Source organism: Meles meles, chromosome 4 (genome assembly GCF_922984935.1).
Source record: "Meles meles chromosome 4, mMelMel3.1 paternal haplotype, whole genome shotgun sequence".
In the NCBI taxonomy this organism is placed as follows: Eukaryota; Metazoa; Chordata; class Mammalia; order Carnivora; family Mustelidae; genus Meles; species Meles meles.
Genome location: NC_060069.1, coordinates 150,487,641 through 150,507,390, shown reverse-complemented (window position 1 = coordinate 150,507,390; position 19,750 = coordinate 150,487,641). Strand labels below are relative to the sequence as shown.

Genomic DNA, 19,750 nt, shown 5'->3' with positions numbered 1-19,750 from the left:
AGGTAGTTTATGATCAGCTCCATCACTGCTGGTTGATACTAAGAATTGAAGTCTTTTTTCATGGAGTACACAGAATGAGTCAGACAAATTGAAGAATACCCTGAGAATACCCAAAGATATCAAAGCAAAGTCCATAAACCAGGAATTGGTCTCAGTTGGTCTTAATTGTCTGAAAATATAGTGAGAAGATAATCCAAGTCTTGCTATTTCTTCTTGGTCCAGGATGATCAAAGAGTGAGTAGGATTCCCATAGAGAAGTTAAATGTTCTGGGACTGAGAAACTGGTCACAAAAAATGCCATCTTTTTTTCTCTAATTGCAGTTGAACAGGTCATTACAATTATCAACATCATCACAATTACTACATTCATGTGTGATAGTGGAATAGTATTTACCAAGTAAGTAGCTCAACATTATTTTAGATTTACGAAATTACATGCATTTATCCAGTAGTCATCACTTATAATACCTTATTCACGCATGGAGTAATACCATATTTTATTTTCACTGCACTATCTCCATCCCAAATCGGGAATATGTTCAGTGTTCATGGTTAAGAACTATCCCAAGCACCTCATTCCCCAGACGCCATCTCAATCAGTGGTCCTAAATCAAGAATAATTTTGCCTCCAGTAGACAATTGGTAATGCCTGGTGACATTTGTGATTGCCACAAGGGAGATGGGGTGTGTGTGTTGGTGGGGGGGGGGGTTGGCGGTGCTACTGGCATCAGGCGGAAGAGGTCAGGGAAACTATAAAATATCTTACAATGCACAGGACACCCCTATCCTGACAAAGAGGTACCCAGTGCAAATGCTAATAGTGCCAGGAGCTCTGGAAACTATAAAGAGAATGAATGCCAGGTTAAAGTGCAGGAAGCAATGCAGAAAGGTAGAGAATGATAAAAGAAGGGCATGACAAAAATGGGTTGGTATGACAAAAGCCAATGAATGAAACAAACATGAGAAATATTACGACCAGAAATAGCATAAGATGGGCAAATAGATTATCAGGGGGTGGGGAGGGAGGCCATGCCTGGGTGGCTCTGTTGATTAAGTGGGTGACTCTTGGTTTCAGCTCAGGTCATGATCTCATGGAGCCCTTCATTGGGCTTGGTTCTCCATGGGTTGGGGGTTTGGGTCTGCTGGAGATTCTCTCTCTCCCTTTCCTTTGCACCTCCCCTGCTCATGTGCTCATGTGCTCTCTTGCTCTTTCTAAAATAAACAAATGAATCCTTCAAAGAAAATTTTCTTGGAAATAAATTCCTTGAACATTGTCCTCTGCCCGAATATGTCTCATGTGCACAGATAGCCAGAGTTGTGTTCCTATCAGGACTGCATTGGAGAGATCATTAGCAGAAAAGAAATTGTTCTTATCAACACACACAGATATGTATTAAGAGGTTTCCATATTCCAGTGGGCAACTGTGAAACTGCTAGAAATCTCTCTTACAAGTTAGACTTAAGAATCTGAAAAATGGGGGCCCCTGGGTGGCTCAGTTGTCAAGCATGCCCCTGTGGCTCAGGTTATGATCCCAGGGTCCTGGGATGGAGCCCCGCACCTGGCTCCCTGCTCAGCGAGAAGCCTGCTTTTCCTGATCCCATTCCTCCTACTTGTTTTCCCTTTCTCATTGTCTCTCTTTCTCTCTGTCAAATAAATAAATAAAATCTTTAAAAAAAAGAAAAATGATCTTAAAAAAGTATGAAAATAATTTTATAAACTGAGAGGAAGATTACTTACAAGTAAAATTTTAATTTACTCCTGCTTAAGGTCTCATGCACTAATTTATACTGTATATGTTATACAATAGTTATCCTCAGTCCAGATTTTCAAGAGAATGGAGATTGTGGTAGGTAATTTCTATGTGTCAGCTGTATTAGGGTATGGTGCCTAGGTGTTTGGCTAAGAACTAGTTTTGCTGTTCTTGTGAAGACATTTTGTAGATTTGGGGTGCCTGGGTGGCTCAGTGGGTTAAGCTGCAGCCTTCGGCTCAGGTCATGATCTCAGGGTCCTGGGATCGAGTCCTGCATCAGGCTCTCTGCTCAGCAGGGAGCCTGCTTCCCTCCCTCTCTCTCTCTGCCTGCCTCTCTATCTACTTGTGATCTCTCTCTGTCAAATAAATAAAATAAAATCTTAAAAAAAGATATTTTGTAGATTTAATTTTCATTTACAATCAGTTTTCTTTTAAAGAGATTATTCTAGGTAATGTGGGTGGGCTTTATCGAATCAGTTAAGGCCTTAAGAGCAAAAACAAAGTTTTTCCTAGAGTAAGTAATTCTGCCCAAGATGGCAAATAGAAAGCCTGCCTGAGTTTTCAGCCCCCTGGCCTGCCCTAGTAGTTTTGGACTTGCCAGTTCTTAAGTCATATGAGACAATTCCTTAAATCTCCGTGTGTGTGTGTGTGTGTCTGTCCATATGTATCTCTCTTTCTCGAGTCACATCCTCAAGAGAAGACACAGCCAAACCATTTTATAGTTTTTGAGAATGTTTTAACCTTCAAGAGAAGCTTAGACGTTCCTAAGGCTTAGACATTCGTTAAGGGGGAGAGATTTACTTTCAAGTAGTTCATTCTGATAAAATGATATCACCCCTCCCCCACAACACACACACACACACACACACACACACACACACACACACACACAGTACTTCTCATTTCTTGTGAAGGGAGAGGTCACAAGTACCATCCGTGGACAATGTGGTGGCTTCCCAGAAGTGGCGACAGTAATCTTATCCTATACAATAGGAATATTTTATATAATAAGAGCTTAACAACGGTTTGTATAATGAATGTCCAACAACAACAACAACAACAACAACAAAAGCCAAAACTGAAGCAATTAGATGAATAAGGAGAGAATAAGATGAATAAGGAGAGAATATACATCTCTCAAACATGAGCTATGCCATAGATTTCAACTCTTTTTTAAACTCTCTCCTTTCTGTCCAGCAAAAATGTTAATAAAATATATGAAACAAAATATATGAAAAGAAATATGAAGCAAAACAAAGAATGTTGACCCAGGGAAGACAGTTGAAGAGTATGGATGCGTTTGCTAAATGTGCCGTGTTAATAAAAAGAGTGGGAGGGGCGCCTGGGTGGCTCAGTGGGTTAAAGCCTCTGCCTTCGGCTCAGTGGGATTGAGCCCTTCATCAGGCTCTCTGCTCAGCAGGGAGCCTGCTTCCTCCTTTCTCTCTGCCTGCTTGTGATCTCTATCTGTCAAGTAAATAAATAAATCTTAAATAAATAAATGAATAAATAAATACACAAATAATGAAAGAATGGGATATCTGTGGGATTTTGTGCCTTAGTGTCACTGAGGGGACAAGGCAGAAAATTGTCTATGTTTCTTGGAGGCTGTGAGTTACAGTGACTAGTATTCCCTGTATCTCTCCCAAAATGCTTCAGTGAGTCATCAGTGTTGGCTGAGTGGAAAGAAGCTGCTCTAGGAGCAAACTCTGCTTCCATGGATAGGCAGATAGTGTGTGTGTTTCCTCTCAGCCAAGAGGTCTGTCTCTAGAGCAAACAGATGCTAGCAGAAGAAAGCAGGATGGAGCATAGCTCTGGTGACGGGAGGGACGGAGAGTGAGGAACTAACGAGAAGCTGTGGAAGAGTGTGGTCACCGTCAGGTGAATGGTTCAGTGGAGAAGGTTCCAGGCAGTGGTGTAGGGTGGTAACAAGATGCTTTCTGGAAAACACACCACAGTCTCCACTAGGGAAAGAGCCATTATTCAGACACCTGTGAAAACTGAGGATCTTCAACAGCAAAGACAGATTCGCAAATAACACTAGCTAAGTGAACACTTTTACGTCCCTTTGAACACCTTTGAATATCAGCCAGTATGTTACTTAAGCAAAATGAAATATAGCCAAATTTCCTGCATGAGGGGAGGATGCTGGGAGTTTGAGCTGTTGACTCCCGAGAGAGGTGTTAGAAGTGAGATTCTAGGTTCAAATGGTGTCAGGGCAGGAAATTGATTGGGACTGGGCAAATTTATTATGTGATATTGTAGGACTGGCGAGCATAGCAAAGAGAACATACTGGCACAGGTCTCTCGATAAGCAAATGGTTACTTACTTTGGGCTCTGTTTTTCCAGGTCTACAGACCACTTTGTCCAGTAAGCGAGTCCATAAAAGTTTCCTGAAGAATACAGTGAAATGATTCATTGGTTTAATCTCACCTTTACCCAGGAAAAGTTTCCTGAAACAAAGAAGTCACGTTGACACAAGAAGTCTAAGGCATGCTACAACGGATGACCTGAGTCTCACTTTCTTTCCTCCTGTCTTTTCTGTCTGGCTTGAACAGGAGAAATTGGGAGTAGCATATTGATGGAAGACAAGGGAGAGCAAGGAGTTTAAATCAAAGATCATGTCATCAGTGGCCTGTCAAATCACATGACAGGCCTAAATTAAAGAAAAAGGGAGGAGGCTCGATGTAGCTATAATGCTGATTTTTAATTTATAGTGGATTGAAATTAACTACTAATGTGAGATAAAGATGTTTCTTAATATCTTAATGTGATCATAGATCTGCCCATGGAATTGTTCAGAGATCCAGGCTAGTTAGAGCCCTCAGGTCAAGTGTGAAATTCAATATCACAAGAAAGATGAAGCAATGTCTTAATTACACACTATTGGGTCTAGCATGTTTAATACATTAGTTATATTTAAAATCAAAGATGGCCATCCAGTAATTCTCAATTCCTTCTCATACTCAGCAATAGGGTTAGAGTTTCACTCACTGAGTCCTAGATAGGGTCTGTTTCAGGAATTAATTTTTTGACCAAATTAAGTAAAAAAAAAATTTAATTCATGAAAAATTCCATCTTTTTATTTATCATTTCACCATTTATCACTATTTTGCCTTACTATAAATCAGAATAAACATCATGGAAGCTCTGATGATGTAGTTCTCACACCTGCCTCTGCAGGGAAGATAACTGACTGACATCTCTAGTCTCCAGTCTCTGAATCTACCACCACATGCATGCCAACGTCATACCGTGCCCTCTCCTTGGCCAGTTATTGAGCTTGGCAGGGATACTAAGGCAGGCCCAGCTCTGTCTGTGAGACACGGAACTACTTTAATGGATAGCTTATCAAGGCTTTCTTGGATCTGCTCTGAAGAAGGTTATTCTAAGCCAACATTCCTTCTTTGCTTCTCTCTTTCCTTCACTGAATTCAGATCTTCATTGTGGTCTGATGACTCTCCCAGAATTCTCCAGCTACCTCTCCATTTTCCCTGACAGGCATTTTCTCCAAAAAGTGTCTTTTAGATCAAACCCTATTTGGCAGATATTTCTCAAAGGACAACAACTAACACATTAAATCAATAAGATTTTTTTTTTTTTTTTAATACGAAATGGTAACTCTTCGGGTTGTCAATGATGAGTTTTATGTGATTTCCTCACACATTTTTTCCCCTCACACTTTTTTTGAAGTTCCTGTTCTTTGTATTCCTATTGAAACTTAATTTTTTGTCCCCATTATTGCACTTGCTACATGACAGTAAATTAGAATGGTGTGTGTGTGAACTTCATGAAGGCAGGGAATTTATGCCTTTATTCAGGATGATGCCAGGTCTATAATCAAAGCTCAATAAATATTTTTGCAGTGAATGCCTAACTAGAAACAAAATTTTCTGAAGCAATCAGATAAACAAGTTCATCTATCAGGGCACATAAATCCTTAACCTGTAAGATATGTCACGTAATTTAAATTATCCTTTAAATTCCTTGTTTTCTATTCAGTACCATAGTAATAAAACCTATGAAACAAACAAAACAAAAAGGTGCTTACCTAATGATGACAGTTGAAGGCACTGGCTACATTCAACAAATGGACCATATGAAAAAGAAAAATGGAGTGCCATAATTCATGGTACAGAAAAATTTATTTTAAATGCCAGCGCTATTTGAAATATACTTCAGTGAAAGAATCCTAGGAGAAAAATAAAAGAATTCTTGGAGAGGAATGAAAGGGACACTGAGAATTGACATAAAAATGAAAATCCAAGATTTATCTCATATGTCTGATTTAGAAAAGGTCACAGGCCAAGGTTACTTTGTCCACAGTGAATCACATACTCTGGGAGAGATGGTGATGGCAAGTCCTGGTGACGCAGATGGTCAGTAATTGCAGATACTGGACAGGCTACATGTTAAGGTTTCATAAGGCACAGACACAATGGTGAAATAATGGGGAATATTCAGCAAGTTGATCCAAAAAAGCGAGAGCTAAAGGCTGGTTGGTAACAAGTTGACTGGCAACTCCTGGAAGTAAAGTAAGTTGGGTCACTGAAGCTGGACCCACAGCCCAGAGACTGGAAACCAGTGCTTCCACAATGAAGAGACCCAAGGCAAATATTTCCACATCCCAGAGACCCCATGTAATTTGTGTGACAGGGACTGAAGAAGATGGATTTCTTTGGGCAGAAGCAGGATTTCTGGTAGGATCTGGCTCCAGCACAGGATGTCCCCAAACTTGTAGGCTCACAGCAGATCTCCTGATAGCCACCGAAGACAGAGGAGCCCAGCTGGCAGGTGCTGGGAGACTAGACTACATTGCTGGGGTAGAAAGAATCATAGGTGGAACATGGGTACCCCAGGTAACCTCCAAGAGAGTGGGAGAAGTTTCCAGGGCTGCAGTTGTAATGCATGTCGAGTTCTGAGTTCAGCTGAGTTGCAGAGAGGTTTGCTGAGTGTGACTGTTACCTTCTACTGGACGCTTATATAGCCCAGCAGTGGGTTAGTAGCATGTGCCCATTTTAATAAGAATGCTTAATTAGTCTCCAGTCAAAACGAAATACATTAACCTTCAAAGACCTTTTTTTTTTTTTTAAATGAAGGCAGACTTTTAAATTTTCATTAGGTTTTCAAAGCAATTGTTTATGAGCAAAGATGTCATCTCTCATTCAACTAGCTTGGGTAGATGAATATAATTGTAAGGTAATTGTCCCTATAAGATTGGTGTTTTATTCATCCTATCCCTCAAGATATTGTATCGAATGGGTAACACAGCGAGAATTTTGTTCTGCTTAAAGTTCTAAAAAAATACTTTGTGGTCTGGAGGGCATATTTATTATGTCCCAAGTTTAGGAACCCAGTTGAGAACAGAAAACAAACAAGCAAACAAACAAACACCAAACCAAAACAAAACAAAACAAAAAAACCTACAATCCTTAATATCTGTTTCATTTTCCAAATCTTGTGGACCTTACCGAAGAAATAACCCACTAAGAACACTTAATTGGTAAGAAAGCTAAATGTGTGCCCTACATATTTGGATTTTGGTTTTTTTTATAGCACAAGTACCCAAGCTGCTTTTGTGTGTACAGGTTTTTGATTTAAGAATGAAGGGTCCAGGGGCACCTGGGTGGTTCAGTCAGTTAAGTGTCTGCCTTCAGTTCAGGTCATGATCTCAGAGTCCTGCAATCCAGCCCTGTTTGGGGCTCTCTGCTCTGCGGGAAGTCTGCTTCTCCCTCTCCCTCTGCTGTTCCTCCTGCTTCTGCTCTCTCACTCACTCATTCTTTCTCTGAAATAAAGTAAAGTAAAATAAAAGAATAAAATAAGATAAAATAAAATAAAAGAATAAAATAAAATAAAGTGCCCAGGAGCACCTGGGAGGCTCAGTCAGTTAAGTGTCTGACTTCTGCTCAGGTTGTGATCTCAGGTCCTGGAAGAGAGTCCTGTGTGGAATTCCCTGCTCAGTTGTGAGACTGCTTCTCCCTCTCTCCCTGCCCCTCTCCCCCACATGCTCATGCTCTTGCTCTCTCTCAAATAAATAAAACCTGGGAAAAAAAAGCATAAGGGGTCCAATATTTGCAGGAGTACATTGAAGATTAATTATAAAAATACTGCAGTTGAAGAATCCTAGCCATGAAGTTGACTTGGTTTTTGAAAGAAGTCATGGATAAATTATCAAAAACTCTTCATCCCTATAAAGTTTAAATAAATTTTTGGTAGGGTTGATGTTTTGAGAACAGAAGAATAAGGACTACACATAAAATAGGGGATTTTGTTCTCTTAATTTCCTTTCATTGTGTAGGAATTTTACTACAGAAGGTCAATAAAATCAAGTAATTAGAAAAGTGTCTACCCCATGTAGACTTCAAAGAAAGATCAAGTGTTGGAAGAATTCATAGTTACAAATGATCTTTATAAGTTGAAATGGGGTGGGGGGATCAGAACAGATGATAATGTGAAATAAAGAATGAATGCCCTTGGGACCTCTGATGTGACCCATGTATCAAGTGATATATATATTCTGCCTAGAAGACTAGTATTATAAGTATTTTTCTAAACCCTCCTATCAAGTGCAGCATTGATGACCGCAAGTAGAGTAGTCATGGGTGCAGGAAATGGCTTAAAATAACCTATCGGAATCAGCAAACCTCATTTAAGACACCCATCTTCAAAAACCAATATGTTGTCCAATGGAAATGGGCTGAGACTTACTCTAGAAAGAACTGAGATTGCTAGGTGGAAGTTTTAAAGGAAGATTCAGTTAAAAATCTAAAACAAGTCACTTCTGTAGGTAATGAGATTTCCATCTTGAGGGCACTGGGAATACCTTGTCAGGATATTATAAACAATTTTTATTTTATTTTATTTTATTATTTATTTATTTATTTGACAGACAAAGATCACAAGTAGGCAGAGAGACAGGAAGAGAGAGAGGAGGAGGAAGCAGGCTCCCTGACAAGCAGAGAGCCCGACGTGGGGCTCGATCCCAGGACCCTGAGATCATGACCTGATGATCATGATGTCATGAGATGATGACCTGAAAGCCTGAAGGCAGAGGCTTTAACTCATTGAGCCACCCAGGTGCCCCCCTTGTCAGGATATTATAAATGTGATTCTAGTCTGGTAGAGGACTGGGGATAATTGCTAAACCCCCAAATTGTAAACTTTATGGGTCTGAACATTTTGAGTAGACAAAATGGTTTTCAAGCATTTTCATTTATCACTCATATCAGCTTTTTCTGTGGAAGAATATTCTGTGAGTTAGATATTAGGTAATTCTTGAACATTCTTTTCTCAACAGAATGGAGGTTTTTGCACTCTAACACTTTTGTTCAGAAGTGGAAGGGTATGCTTTAGTGTGAAAGGAATGAGTCGAACAGCCCAGAAGCCATGGCAAGATGAACCTTCTCAATCAAATATCAATCTTCATTACCCTACTATGTAGAAGCGGAACGCAAGTCATAGAACAAGAAAAAATATGACCATTATTTTAGAAATTTTGTAATACTTGTCAGAAACACCTGAAAACAATTTAAGTCAAAGTGATGAATGTTGCTTTCTGAGGCAAGGAAGACTCTCCTTAAGATGGCTGCTTTGGTCCAATACTTCAAGGCAATTACCTTATAAACTTTCTTTAGAACAAGAACATTTTCCAGGTGCTGGGGAATTTTTTTAGTGATAAGCACTGCCTCTGGTTAGAGATAGAAATATATGGGAAATGTTTGCCACACTTTGTCATTTTTAATGCTTTTTTTTTTTAAAGATTTTACTTATTTATTTGACAGACGTTGATCACAAGTAGGCAGAGAGGCAGGCAGAGAGAGAGAGAGGGAGAAGCGGGCTCCCTGCTGAGCAGAGAGCATAATGTGGGGCTCCATCCCAGGACGCTGGGATCATGACCTGAGCCGAAGGCAGAGGCTTAGCCCATTGAGTCACCCAGGCGCCCCTTTAATGCTTTTTCAACATCTTAGATGAATCTCCTCTAACATTCAAGAATAATATAAAACAACTTCAATATTTAACTTATACCAAAATAAATGCTTACACAAAAGAAAGAAAAACTGAGATCAACTCTTACCAGTCTGCTTACGGTTTAAGCAGGAACATGGGAAATGAGGAAACCTCAGTTAATATTTCACTGAAGCTGTTCAAATTGAGAGCTGACTTTAAAAAAAATCCTCCTACATCTTGCATATTATCACTGCTACTTTCTGATGACACTATTCATTAAGTAAACTTGCTTGGCCACAATCAATGTGTGTTTTTGTTTAAAAGAAATGACTATGAATAGATCAGTTAGTTAGCAACTTTGCTATCCAGATGGCAACAATTTTGAGACAGATTGTGAAAGGGGTATCAATTATTTTTAATTAAGCCGGCCTTTCCTCATCCTAGACACTGTCAACCTCTGAAGCAGTACTTTGAGTGATCTGCTGGGTGACCTTTGGTAGAGAGAGATGACTAATAGCTTTGAAGATTCAACACTATTACCTGAATTCCAAGGCACAAACACTACTGCATTTTCCAGTTGTAAAACCACAAACACTACATATGTTTGAATATGATGATCTTTTCAATTCAGTTAAAAGCAGAAGGTAACCTGTTTTTATGGGTCATGTGGGTGGCACACCCAATGATAAGGGTATATAAATGCCCCAGTCTGAGAAGTGGCATTCAAACTCAGAAGCTTCTCATTATACAACACATCTCCTGTCACCATGTCCTACAACTGCTGCTCTGGAAACTTCTCCTCCCAGTCCCTTGGGGGATACCTGCGCTACCCAGGATCTTTCTGCGGCTCATCTTACCCCAGCAACCTGTTCTGCAACACTAACCTCCAGTCTCCCAGCACATACCAGCTGGGCTCCTCCCTCTCCAGTGGCTGTCAAGAGACCTGCTGTGAGCCCACCAGCTGCCAGACGTCCTACGTGGTGTCCAGACCTTGCCAGACATCCTGCTACCCCTCAAGAACCTCCACGCTCTTCAGTCCCTGCCAGACAACTTATACAGGGTCTCTGGGCTTTGGCTCCAGCGGCTTTCAATCTTTTGGTTGTGGCTCTCCCTCTCTGGGCTTTGGATTGGGTGGTTTCCAGTCAGTGGGCTGTGGTCCCAGTGCCTTTTCATCCCTGGGTTGTAGATCCAGCTTTTACCGTCCACTCTACTACTCTTCTAGAAGCTGCCAGTCTGCTTTCTACCAACCAACCTGTGGATCTGGCTTCTACTAATCTTATGTTGGAAAATAATACCTACCGTGTCTAGACATTTACCACAATACCAACTATGTCAAGATCCATGCTATCTATTGATGTCTGTCCTTATCATTAGCTTACAAATTTGACTTCTATTGTGACCTTCTATGGTTTAGAAATAATTTGAATTCCAGTAATTGGAAAATATGTTCATGGAAGAAAGATGTTGAAACAAATTTCTTATAGTTATATATGCAATATTGAAACATATTTCTTTTTTAATCTTTCTTAATATCTCCTAGTTATTTCTCTTAATACATTTGTTTCAAATTTTACAAGATGGAAAAATCTAAGTTTAAATAAAAGTATGTTACATGACATTCACATATATATTTTCGTGTTATTTGTTTACTCTGTGTCTTCAAAACTACTTCTAAATATCTGACTGGATATTTATGTATTTGTATTTATCATTCAATTTTTTTTTTTTTATTTAAGGGATTCCTGGGAGGCACAGTTCATTGAACATCTAGCTCTTGATTTCGGTTCAGGTTAGGTCCTGATCTCAGGGTTGTGGGTTTGAACCCCATGTTGTGCTCTGTACTTAGCGCAGAGTGGGCTTCTCCCTTTCCCTCTGCTCCTCCCCACTCATGCTCTCTCTCTCTCTAAAATATATATATATGCACATATATATACATTTACTTTAAAAAATAAAATCATCAACTGTCTTTTTGGTTTGAAAGAAATTGTTTTATCTTTAATGTCCACTCCATACCTTCATATGATAAAGCCTAGAAACACATTTTTAAGACTACAAACCATTGTGGCCTTTTGTTCTGTATGGAGTTAGAAATTTCAGTGTTTTCATATAAAATAATTATAAATTATAATGGATATTAAATACACTACAGAATTTTGGAAGGAAGGCAACTCTAATAAAATATATCCTAAATTACATGCAAAAGTGGAGTGAAGCTCTCCAGTCAGAAGTTAGACGTTAGTGAGTTAGATTTGGTGAGGTTCCAGTCACCGCAGTCAACTGACATAGGAAACCAAGTCTCAAGTGTTGAGTCACTATATGGTGCCCTTGAAACTAATATAACACTCTGTGTTAACTATACTGGAATTTAAATAAAAAGTAAATAATAATAACAATGATAAAAAGAAATAAAGTCTCTAAATGAAATATCTAACGCATTCTAATATTTATTAGTAAGTAGCCCCACTATAGTCAGTCCCATAGGTTTGATGAAATCCCAACTTGCTCCTGCTTTTTGGTTGTTCAGTTAATAACACTTGTTTGAAAACACAACAAAACAAAACTCAAGACCAGTGCAAATATTCTGTTGTTAACAGCATTCAGCTAAACATCCAGGTAGCTGATGACCTGGGAATCAGTTGTGCCCCAGACTTTTATCCACTAAGTCAAGGACAACATTACTAAAGATACAGATAACTAGATTCTCACCCACAGGGTAACCATATGTCTTGGTTCATTCTGTTTGTTTCAGCATCCTGTCTCCTCCGGTAATGGTCTTAGAGTTTTGTTTGTTTGTTTGTTTGTTTTTTCCTTTGTATTTATAATGAGTGATAATTGAATTAATGTAAGTGAGATTGGTTTGGGAGACCTCCAACTTCGGTCATGCTTTTAGCTCATGGAGTATAAGATGTATGCATAGTGAGCAGTGGTTTTACTTTAACCAACGTTAAATCTGGAAGAAGACAAGACTTCTGTCCTTCCTTTGTTCATCCTTTTTTGAGTAAAATAGAACTGTCACTTTTCTGGCAAAGAGAGTGTGCAGAGGGATCATTGAAAGACAAATTACACTCAGATACAAGGGATAGGACTGCTTACACATTCATATGCTGGTGGCAGGTTATTTGTTGGTCTAAAGCAGCCAGTAAATACTGATAGGGTGGGTTCTTTCCATAGGCTGCAGCATGCAATAATATACACCAAGTGACCAGTAGGTGGAGACAGTGAGGAACTTGAGAATTTCGGATGGGTTGTGCATGAAGAGCAAGAAATTGAGGCTGCCACACAGCATATAAAGAATAATTTACATGCTCTTGCTGGAGTGGCTTGACCACATATTATATTGTTTAAATCTGCAACTATTTGTTTTGTCTGGGAATATCCTTCTTTAAACTTTGCAAAAATTATTTTTAGGAACAATGAGCTAAAATGGAAGAAGCTCATCTTTAGTGAAAAAGTGAATAAGTAATTTCTGTTCCTAAAGCAAGTTGATGGTGAATATTTCATTTGTACAACAATTCGATGCCATTTACTATCTACCATGGGGGTCAGCAATGTCATGGGCCACATGAAAATTCAGAGACAATTTTGCTGAATAAGCAACAGTAACCACTTCAAAAGAAAGCAAAAGTGTTCTTTGAGGTGTTTGTTTGTTTTTTTTTCTGTGTACCCATGTGTGTATTTACTTATTTTGTATTTGTGTAAGCAAGTACGTAAGTAATCTTTACAACTTTTCAAACTCATGACTTGCAAATCAAGAGTTGTATGCTCTTCCGACTAAGCCAGCCCCCCAAAGTAGTTTTTTTTAATATTGTGATGAAAGAAAAACTCACCTAGGAAGCCATTTTAGACTTCTTTCTAAGTCAGCATGACTGTATATAAACTTTGCTCAAACCACAAGTCTGATTTATGGCCCACCACGCATGCATTGTACATCTGCTTTGTGAATGAGGAGCCTAAAGAAAAACCGTCTTGTCCTTGAGATATCAATCAGTGCTCCTACTCTCCGAATTCCTTGATGTTAAAACTTAGGATTTCTACCTATATGCTCATCTGCAATTTTTTTTGAGCTTTTCCAAGATGTAGAAAAGCATATTATCCTGTAAAGACTGTTCATTCTCTGGAGCACTGTTTCCTGGGCAGCTGTCCTAATTGGGGCTCTATTTTCTTCCGTATTGGAGTTCTCTTTCTGGTAAATTTACATCACCAGTTGCTTCCAAAGATGATGACTTATCATTAGCAGTTGCAAAAGATTGTTATTAGATCACTGAGATGCATACATTTTCATTGAGGTCAAATAATTCTTCTAAATGATTTTCACTCATGTTAAACCCTAAATTTTCCTGTGTACACAAAACAGCACACACACAAAAGCAATGGTTGTTGATGTGCTCTTCTATTAGCAGCAGAAAAACTTCACTAAGGATTAGATGAAGGCAGTTTTATGTCCATATTATCAAAGGCTTACGCAGAAAATGAACTAATTCTAATAACCATTTGATTTCTTCATCCATTTGAATCTGCCACCTCAAAATATGCCTTCTTGTCCTGGCGATTATTTTAAGCTCGGTATTTTTAAGAAAACACAGACACAAAAGAAGATCTGAAAATTGAGTAGAAGTTACCCTTTTATAAGAGATATTTATATTCATAAGGGAAACCTCTGTAAGAGTGCCTCCTCTGCCCCACCCCATGCCAGGAAAAGGGGAAAGACTCAACAGTCCAGAAATCTCAATCTGTGTAACAGCTTCAGCCTTTTTTTTTTTTTTTTTAAGATTTATTTATTTGACAGATAGAGATTACAAGTAGGCAGAGAGGCAGGCAGAGAGAGAGAGGAGGAAGCAGGTTCCCCGCTAAGCAGAGAGCCCGATGCAGGGCTCGATCCCAGGACCCCGGGATCATGACCTGAGCTGAAGGCAGAGGCTTTAACCTGCTGAGCCACCCAGGCGCCCCCAGCTTTAGCCTTTTTTACTGGTCTTTTCCTGGTCACCTCTATAACTGACTCCTTACCTCCAAAATCTTCCTTTGTCTTGAGCTACAGATGGTATTTAAAGTGATGGTTTTGGCCATTTCAAGGAGTTACTCCCCACCTGGGAGTTATACAATAATTATTAAATTTTTGTCTTACTCCAGTTCATCTGGTTTTTAAAAATTTTTTTAAATATTTTATTTATTTATTTAACAGACAGAGATCACAAGTAGGTGGAGAGAGGAAGGGAAGCAGGCTCCCCGCTGAGCAGAGAGCCCAATGTGGGGCTCGATCCCAGGACCCTGGGATCATGACTTGAGTCAAAGGCAGAGGCTTTAACCTACTGAGCCACCCAGGTGCCCCAGTTCATCTGTTTTAAATCAATTTAATTATTAGACCAGCCAAAGAATCTCAAGAGTAGAAGTAAAATGTTCCTCTCCCCAGTACAGTACAAAGAATCCAAGTAAAGTTCATAATGCTCTATTTGACAATGTTAATGTAAAATTATTTAAAAAGGTCAACATCAAAGATAAAATTATTGGTTGCCTCAGTAATAATAAAAAGTGTAAATCTGGAGAAGGACAACATCTTGATAAAGACAGGTAAGATTCCTACGAAGAAGAAGTAACAGTTGGAAGTATTGTAAACAAATAACTCATAATTGTATCCAAACAAACTATAAAATTCTGCTAATGAAAGAGAAAGTTGTAGTTTTAAAATTTTTAAAAGCATTCATGAATATCCACAGTAGGTTAGTTTGGCAATCAATGCTTTTCTTTACCTCATAAATCACATCTGTTGTATTATTATCCTTGTGCCTTTGTGTTGCTGGTTTTTAGGCTGTTAGTATGCTGTTTTATATAACAAAGCACACACAAGAGATTTTCTTCTGTTTCTTGATTGGGCTACGACTCTGCCATGCTAGATTCTAAATCTTCCCTTCCCCGTCCCCAAGCTACTTCTGCACAAACAGTACTCCTTTTCTCTACTCAAGGACTTTCCCATGATTTTACTCAGATTGCTTCCACTCCTTCAACCTGACTCACCAAGATGGGACTGCAGTTTACAGTTTGTGGAAGATATCACAAGATTTTGGCAATTTTACTGTTTCTCTTTTTTAATTTTCATATAAAAGTTTCTAGGAACAGCAGTGTTTATGTTTGGGAATTTGAAAGAAAATTAAGAAATCTGCCAAGTTACATAAGAATCATCTTTATCTTTTCATTTATTTTCTTTTTTTTTTTTTCCATTTTATTTATTTTTTCAGCGTAACAGTATTCATTCTTTTTGCACAACACCCAGTGCTCCATGCAAAACGTGCCCTCCCCATTACCCACCACCTGTTCCCCCAACCTCCCACCCCTGACCCTTCAAAACCCTCAGGTTGTTTTTCAGAGTCCATAGTCTCTTATGGTTCGCCTCCCCTCCCCAATGTCCATAGCCCGCTCCCCCTCTCCCGAACACAATTTTCTTTTTTAATTAAAAAAATATTTTAATTATTTGACACACACAAAGAGACATAAACAGAGAGAAGTAGAGGGAGAGGAAGAAGCAGACTCCCCCTGAGCAGGGAGCCCAATGCTCGATCCCAGGACTCTGGGATCATGACCTGAGCTGGAGGCAGATGCTTAATGACTGAGCCACCAAGGCGTCCCATTTTTAAAGGCTTAAACAAGAAGTTGATCATCTCTAATTGCTGGTATTGAACTTGAATATACAAAGTGAGGTGTGAGAGTGCTTTTTTTTAAAGTTATTTTTGTTCATGATGTTAGTATTAAAGAAAGGAACATTGTGATGTGACACTAATAATAATAATTAAAGTGAGGAATATAGGATTTGTCACAGCACTCAGGATTTCCAGGGATCTCTTCCTGAGAGGTAGTCATATATTTCTCTCTCACTCCTTTATTAAGTATTATAGTTAATACAAATATTTTCAAATAAAATTAGCTCACCTGAAAGACAACTATCATATGATCTCCCTGATATGAGGACATGGAGATGCAACATGGGGGGTTAGGGGGATAGGAGAAGAATAAATGAAACAAGATGGGATTGGGAGGGAGACAAACCATAAATGACTCTTAATCTCACAAAACAAACTGGGGGTTGCTGGGGGGAGGTGGGGTTGGGAGAGGGGGAGGGGGTTATGGACATTGGGGAGGGTATGTGCTATCGTGAGTGCTGTGAAGTGTGTAAACCTGGCGATTCACAGACCTGTACCCCTGGGGATAAAAATACATTATATGTTTATAAAAAAAAAAATTGGAAGGGGAGGCGAACCACAAGAGACTATGGACTCTGAAAAACAACCTCAGGGTTTTGAAGGGGGGGGGAGGTTGGGGGAACCAGGTGGTGGGTAATAGGGAGGGCACGTATTGCATGGAACACTGGGTGTTGTGCAAAAACAATGAATACTGTTATGCTGAAAAAAAATAAATAAATTTATAAAAAAAAATTAGCTCACCCTTCCTTCATGCATTTCTCCTAAATGCTAAATTTATTTTCATTTCTACTCTTTTTTTTTTTTTAAAGATTTTATTTATTTATTTGACAGAGAGAGATCACAAGTAGACAGAGAGGCAGGCAGAGAGAGAGAGAGGGAAGCAGGCTCGCTGCTGAGCAGAGAGCCCGATGCGGGACTCGATCCCAGGACCCTGAGATCATGACCTGAGCCGAAGGCAGCGGCTTAACCCGCTGAGCCACCCAGGCGCCCCATTTCTACTCTTTATTCTGGGTACTATTCATGAGGCTAATGAAACAACCTCCCATAGGAGTTGAAGCCTATTCATTAGAAGAAATTTCTGTAGTACAAGGGATACTCAGCTACTCTTGGGTTAAACAAAGAATTGCATATTAAAAAACAAAACAAAACAGAAAGAACAATAAAGGATAGATTCAAGAGGTCAGATTCTATAAGATCTTTGACTTATGAACTTTGGTAAGCTTCTAATCCTTTTGAGTTTTTATTCCCTTATGTCTGGAAAGGTCTATAGGACATAATGTTTATCTTTCCACAGGGATGTTTGAGCATTAAATGGAAGTGGTATATCTGATACCTCTTGTGCCCTCCTTTATATCCTCATTCTCTTGGCAGATCCCAGGCACAGCTATAGTGAACAATTTCACCCAGACTCCAACTCTCTTTGCACAGAGTTTCTCCACCCAAACACAGCATTTCCTTCACTCTCTCCCTGAACTTCTCTGAGATCACAGCCAGGAAAACAAACATAAGCCATGTGAATCCTCCTTTTATACTGAATGACGTTCCAGGAAGTTAACATACATCTGGCTACAACACTGAGCCAATGAGAGGTGGAGCTGATGGATAAATGCTTCTACCTGTTGATCAGATCCTGAGGTAAATAATTCTGAGAGTCATTCCTTAAGTCCCTAAAAAGGTCAAGAAAGATTACATTCCCATTGCCCACTGTAATATTAACTAAAAAAAGGTGTCCGTTTATGAGATTTTCCTCCCTGATTCTTTAACCTTCCTTTATCTCCCATGCCTGTTCCCTGGGATCCTTATACCAAGGAAACCACCTGCACCCAACTTCTTGACTTCAGCTCTATTTTGGGGAGACAGCAATCAAGACTAATATTAATAAACATAAATGTTTGTTCAACACTGCTCAGGTGTGTTGCTCTTAGCTTGAAAGGCTGAAACTTGGAGAAGCATCGGGAGGTTATTCACACTTCCTTGACCTTTCTTAGGTAGGTACCCCCTACCTAAGATTTCATAACTCACATATGTTTATACATAAGGGTCAGGAACACACCACCTGTGCTAGGCAGGGATCGTGGCACTTAGACTAACCAACAAAGTGCATATATAGCCTCTATCCTGGGAGTTAAGGCTCATCTTCTTCCTGCTGAAAATCCACTCAGATGTTAGACTCTGAAGTACATGTCTATTGATGCATAACTTTACCTTAAAAATTATATCATATTCTTGTTGTCTGCATTTCTAGTTTATGTACCAATTTCTTTGTTTTCCTTTATCAGAAAAAATTCATGACCTTTATTCTCAGCTGTGTCACTGACGTTGAGACATACAAAATATGGACCTTCAGGAAATGAATACTTCCCAACAAGAAACGTAAAGAATGTCAACAGTTATTTCTTCAAATCTATCATATTGTGTGTCCAAACCCAGTCTCAGAGTCATATTGATCTTTACAAAAATCTCCCAAATCCATGAAGCACAAAACTACAGGCAAATAATAATAATAAAAAGAAGATCAACAATATATTTGAGTGCCAGCTTACAAAAATTTATTAGATTAAAATGTTCATTTTTAATTACTTTTCAATGAAAATCCAATAGCATATATTCCATCAATTGTACAGAATTTAGTTCATTTGAGATTACTCATTAAGTTCAGTTGGCCGAAATTCAGAGCTACAAGAAATTTATGATTTAAGAATAGAATAATAGTAGTAAATGGTGGAAATGAAGACGATGGCTGTACTAAATAGAGACTTCGATTTCAATACTCAAATGTATCTGGACCCTCAAAAAGTTGCTCTGTAGAAGCCAGATCCACAGGGTGGCCTGTAACACAATGACTGATAGCTCCTAGAGGTGAAGTAGGTTGGGTGGCAAAATCTGGATCCATAGCCCAGAGAAGGGAAGCCACAGACTCCGTAACCCAGCGATCTGAAGCCCTGGGATCTGCAACCCAGTGAGTAGCAGCTTCTGGATCCATAGCCCAGGGAATGGTAGCTGCTAGACCCAATGCCCACAGACCCGGGGTAAGCAGTCCATGAAGGACTACAGAGCGTGGAGGTCCTCGGGCAGTAGCAGAACGTCTGGCAAGGTCTGGACACCACGCAGGATGTCTGGCAGAGAGTGGGCTCACAGCAGGTCTCCTGACAGCCACTGGAGGAGAAGGAGCCCAGCTGGCAGGTGCTGGGAGAGCAGAGGTCAGTGCGGTAGACTAGGTTGCTGGGGTAAGAGCCACAGGAGGATCCTGGGTAGCGCAGGTAGCCTCCAAGGGAGCGGGAGGAGAAGGTTCCAGAGCAGCAGCTGTAGGACATGTTGGTAGGTGATGTGGGTTTAGCTGAGTGACCGTGAGGAGATTCTGTGTT

General features: G+C 39.5%; 3 protein-coding genes across 3 annotated transcripts; 1 reads left to right on the top strand and 2 right to left on the bottom strand.

The window, feature by feature from the left end:
- Positions 1–6,209: 6,209 nt before the first annotated feature.
- LOC123940804 (keratin-associated protein 15-1) lies at positions 6,210–6,659 on the bottom strand. The gene is given in 1 exon segment (XM_046003703.1): positions 6,210–6,659. A coding segment is annotated over 1 exon segment (450 nt).
- Positions 6,660–10,454: 3,795 nt separating this feature from the next.
- On the top strand, positions 10,455–10,970 carry LOC123940626 (keratin-associated protein 14-like). The gene has a single exon (XM_046003566.1). It carries the CDS (start codon positions 10,464–10,466, stop codon positions 10,968–10,970), a length of 507 nt encoding a protein of 168 aa, XP_045859522.1. The 5' UTR covers positions 10,455–10,463.
- Positions 10,971–19,174: 8,204 nt separating this feature from the next.
- LOC123940803 (keratin-associated protein 13-1-like) lies at positions 19,175–19,750 on the bottom strand. Its single transcript, XM_046003701.1, has one exon. The coding sequence runs from the start codon at positions 19,697–19,699 to the stop codon at positions 19,175–19,177; it is 525 nt and encodes a 174-aa protein (XP_045859657.1). The 5' UTR covers positions 19,700–19,750.

Excerpts from the sequence above, each read along its gene's own strand:
- LOC123940626 (XM_046003566.1), top strand. The coding sequence starts at position 10,464 with ATGTCCTACAACTGCTGCTCTGGAAACTTCTCCTCCCAGTCCCTTGGG.
- LOC123940803 (XM_046003701.1), bottom strand. The coding sequence starts at position 19,699 with ATGTCCTACAGCTGCTGCTCTGGAACCTTCTCCTCCCGCTCCCTTGGA.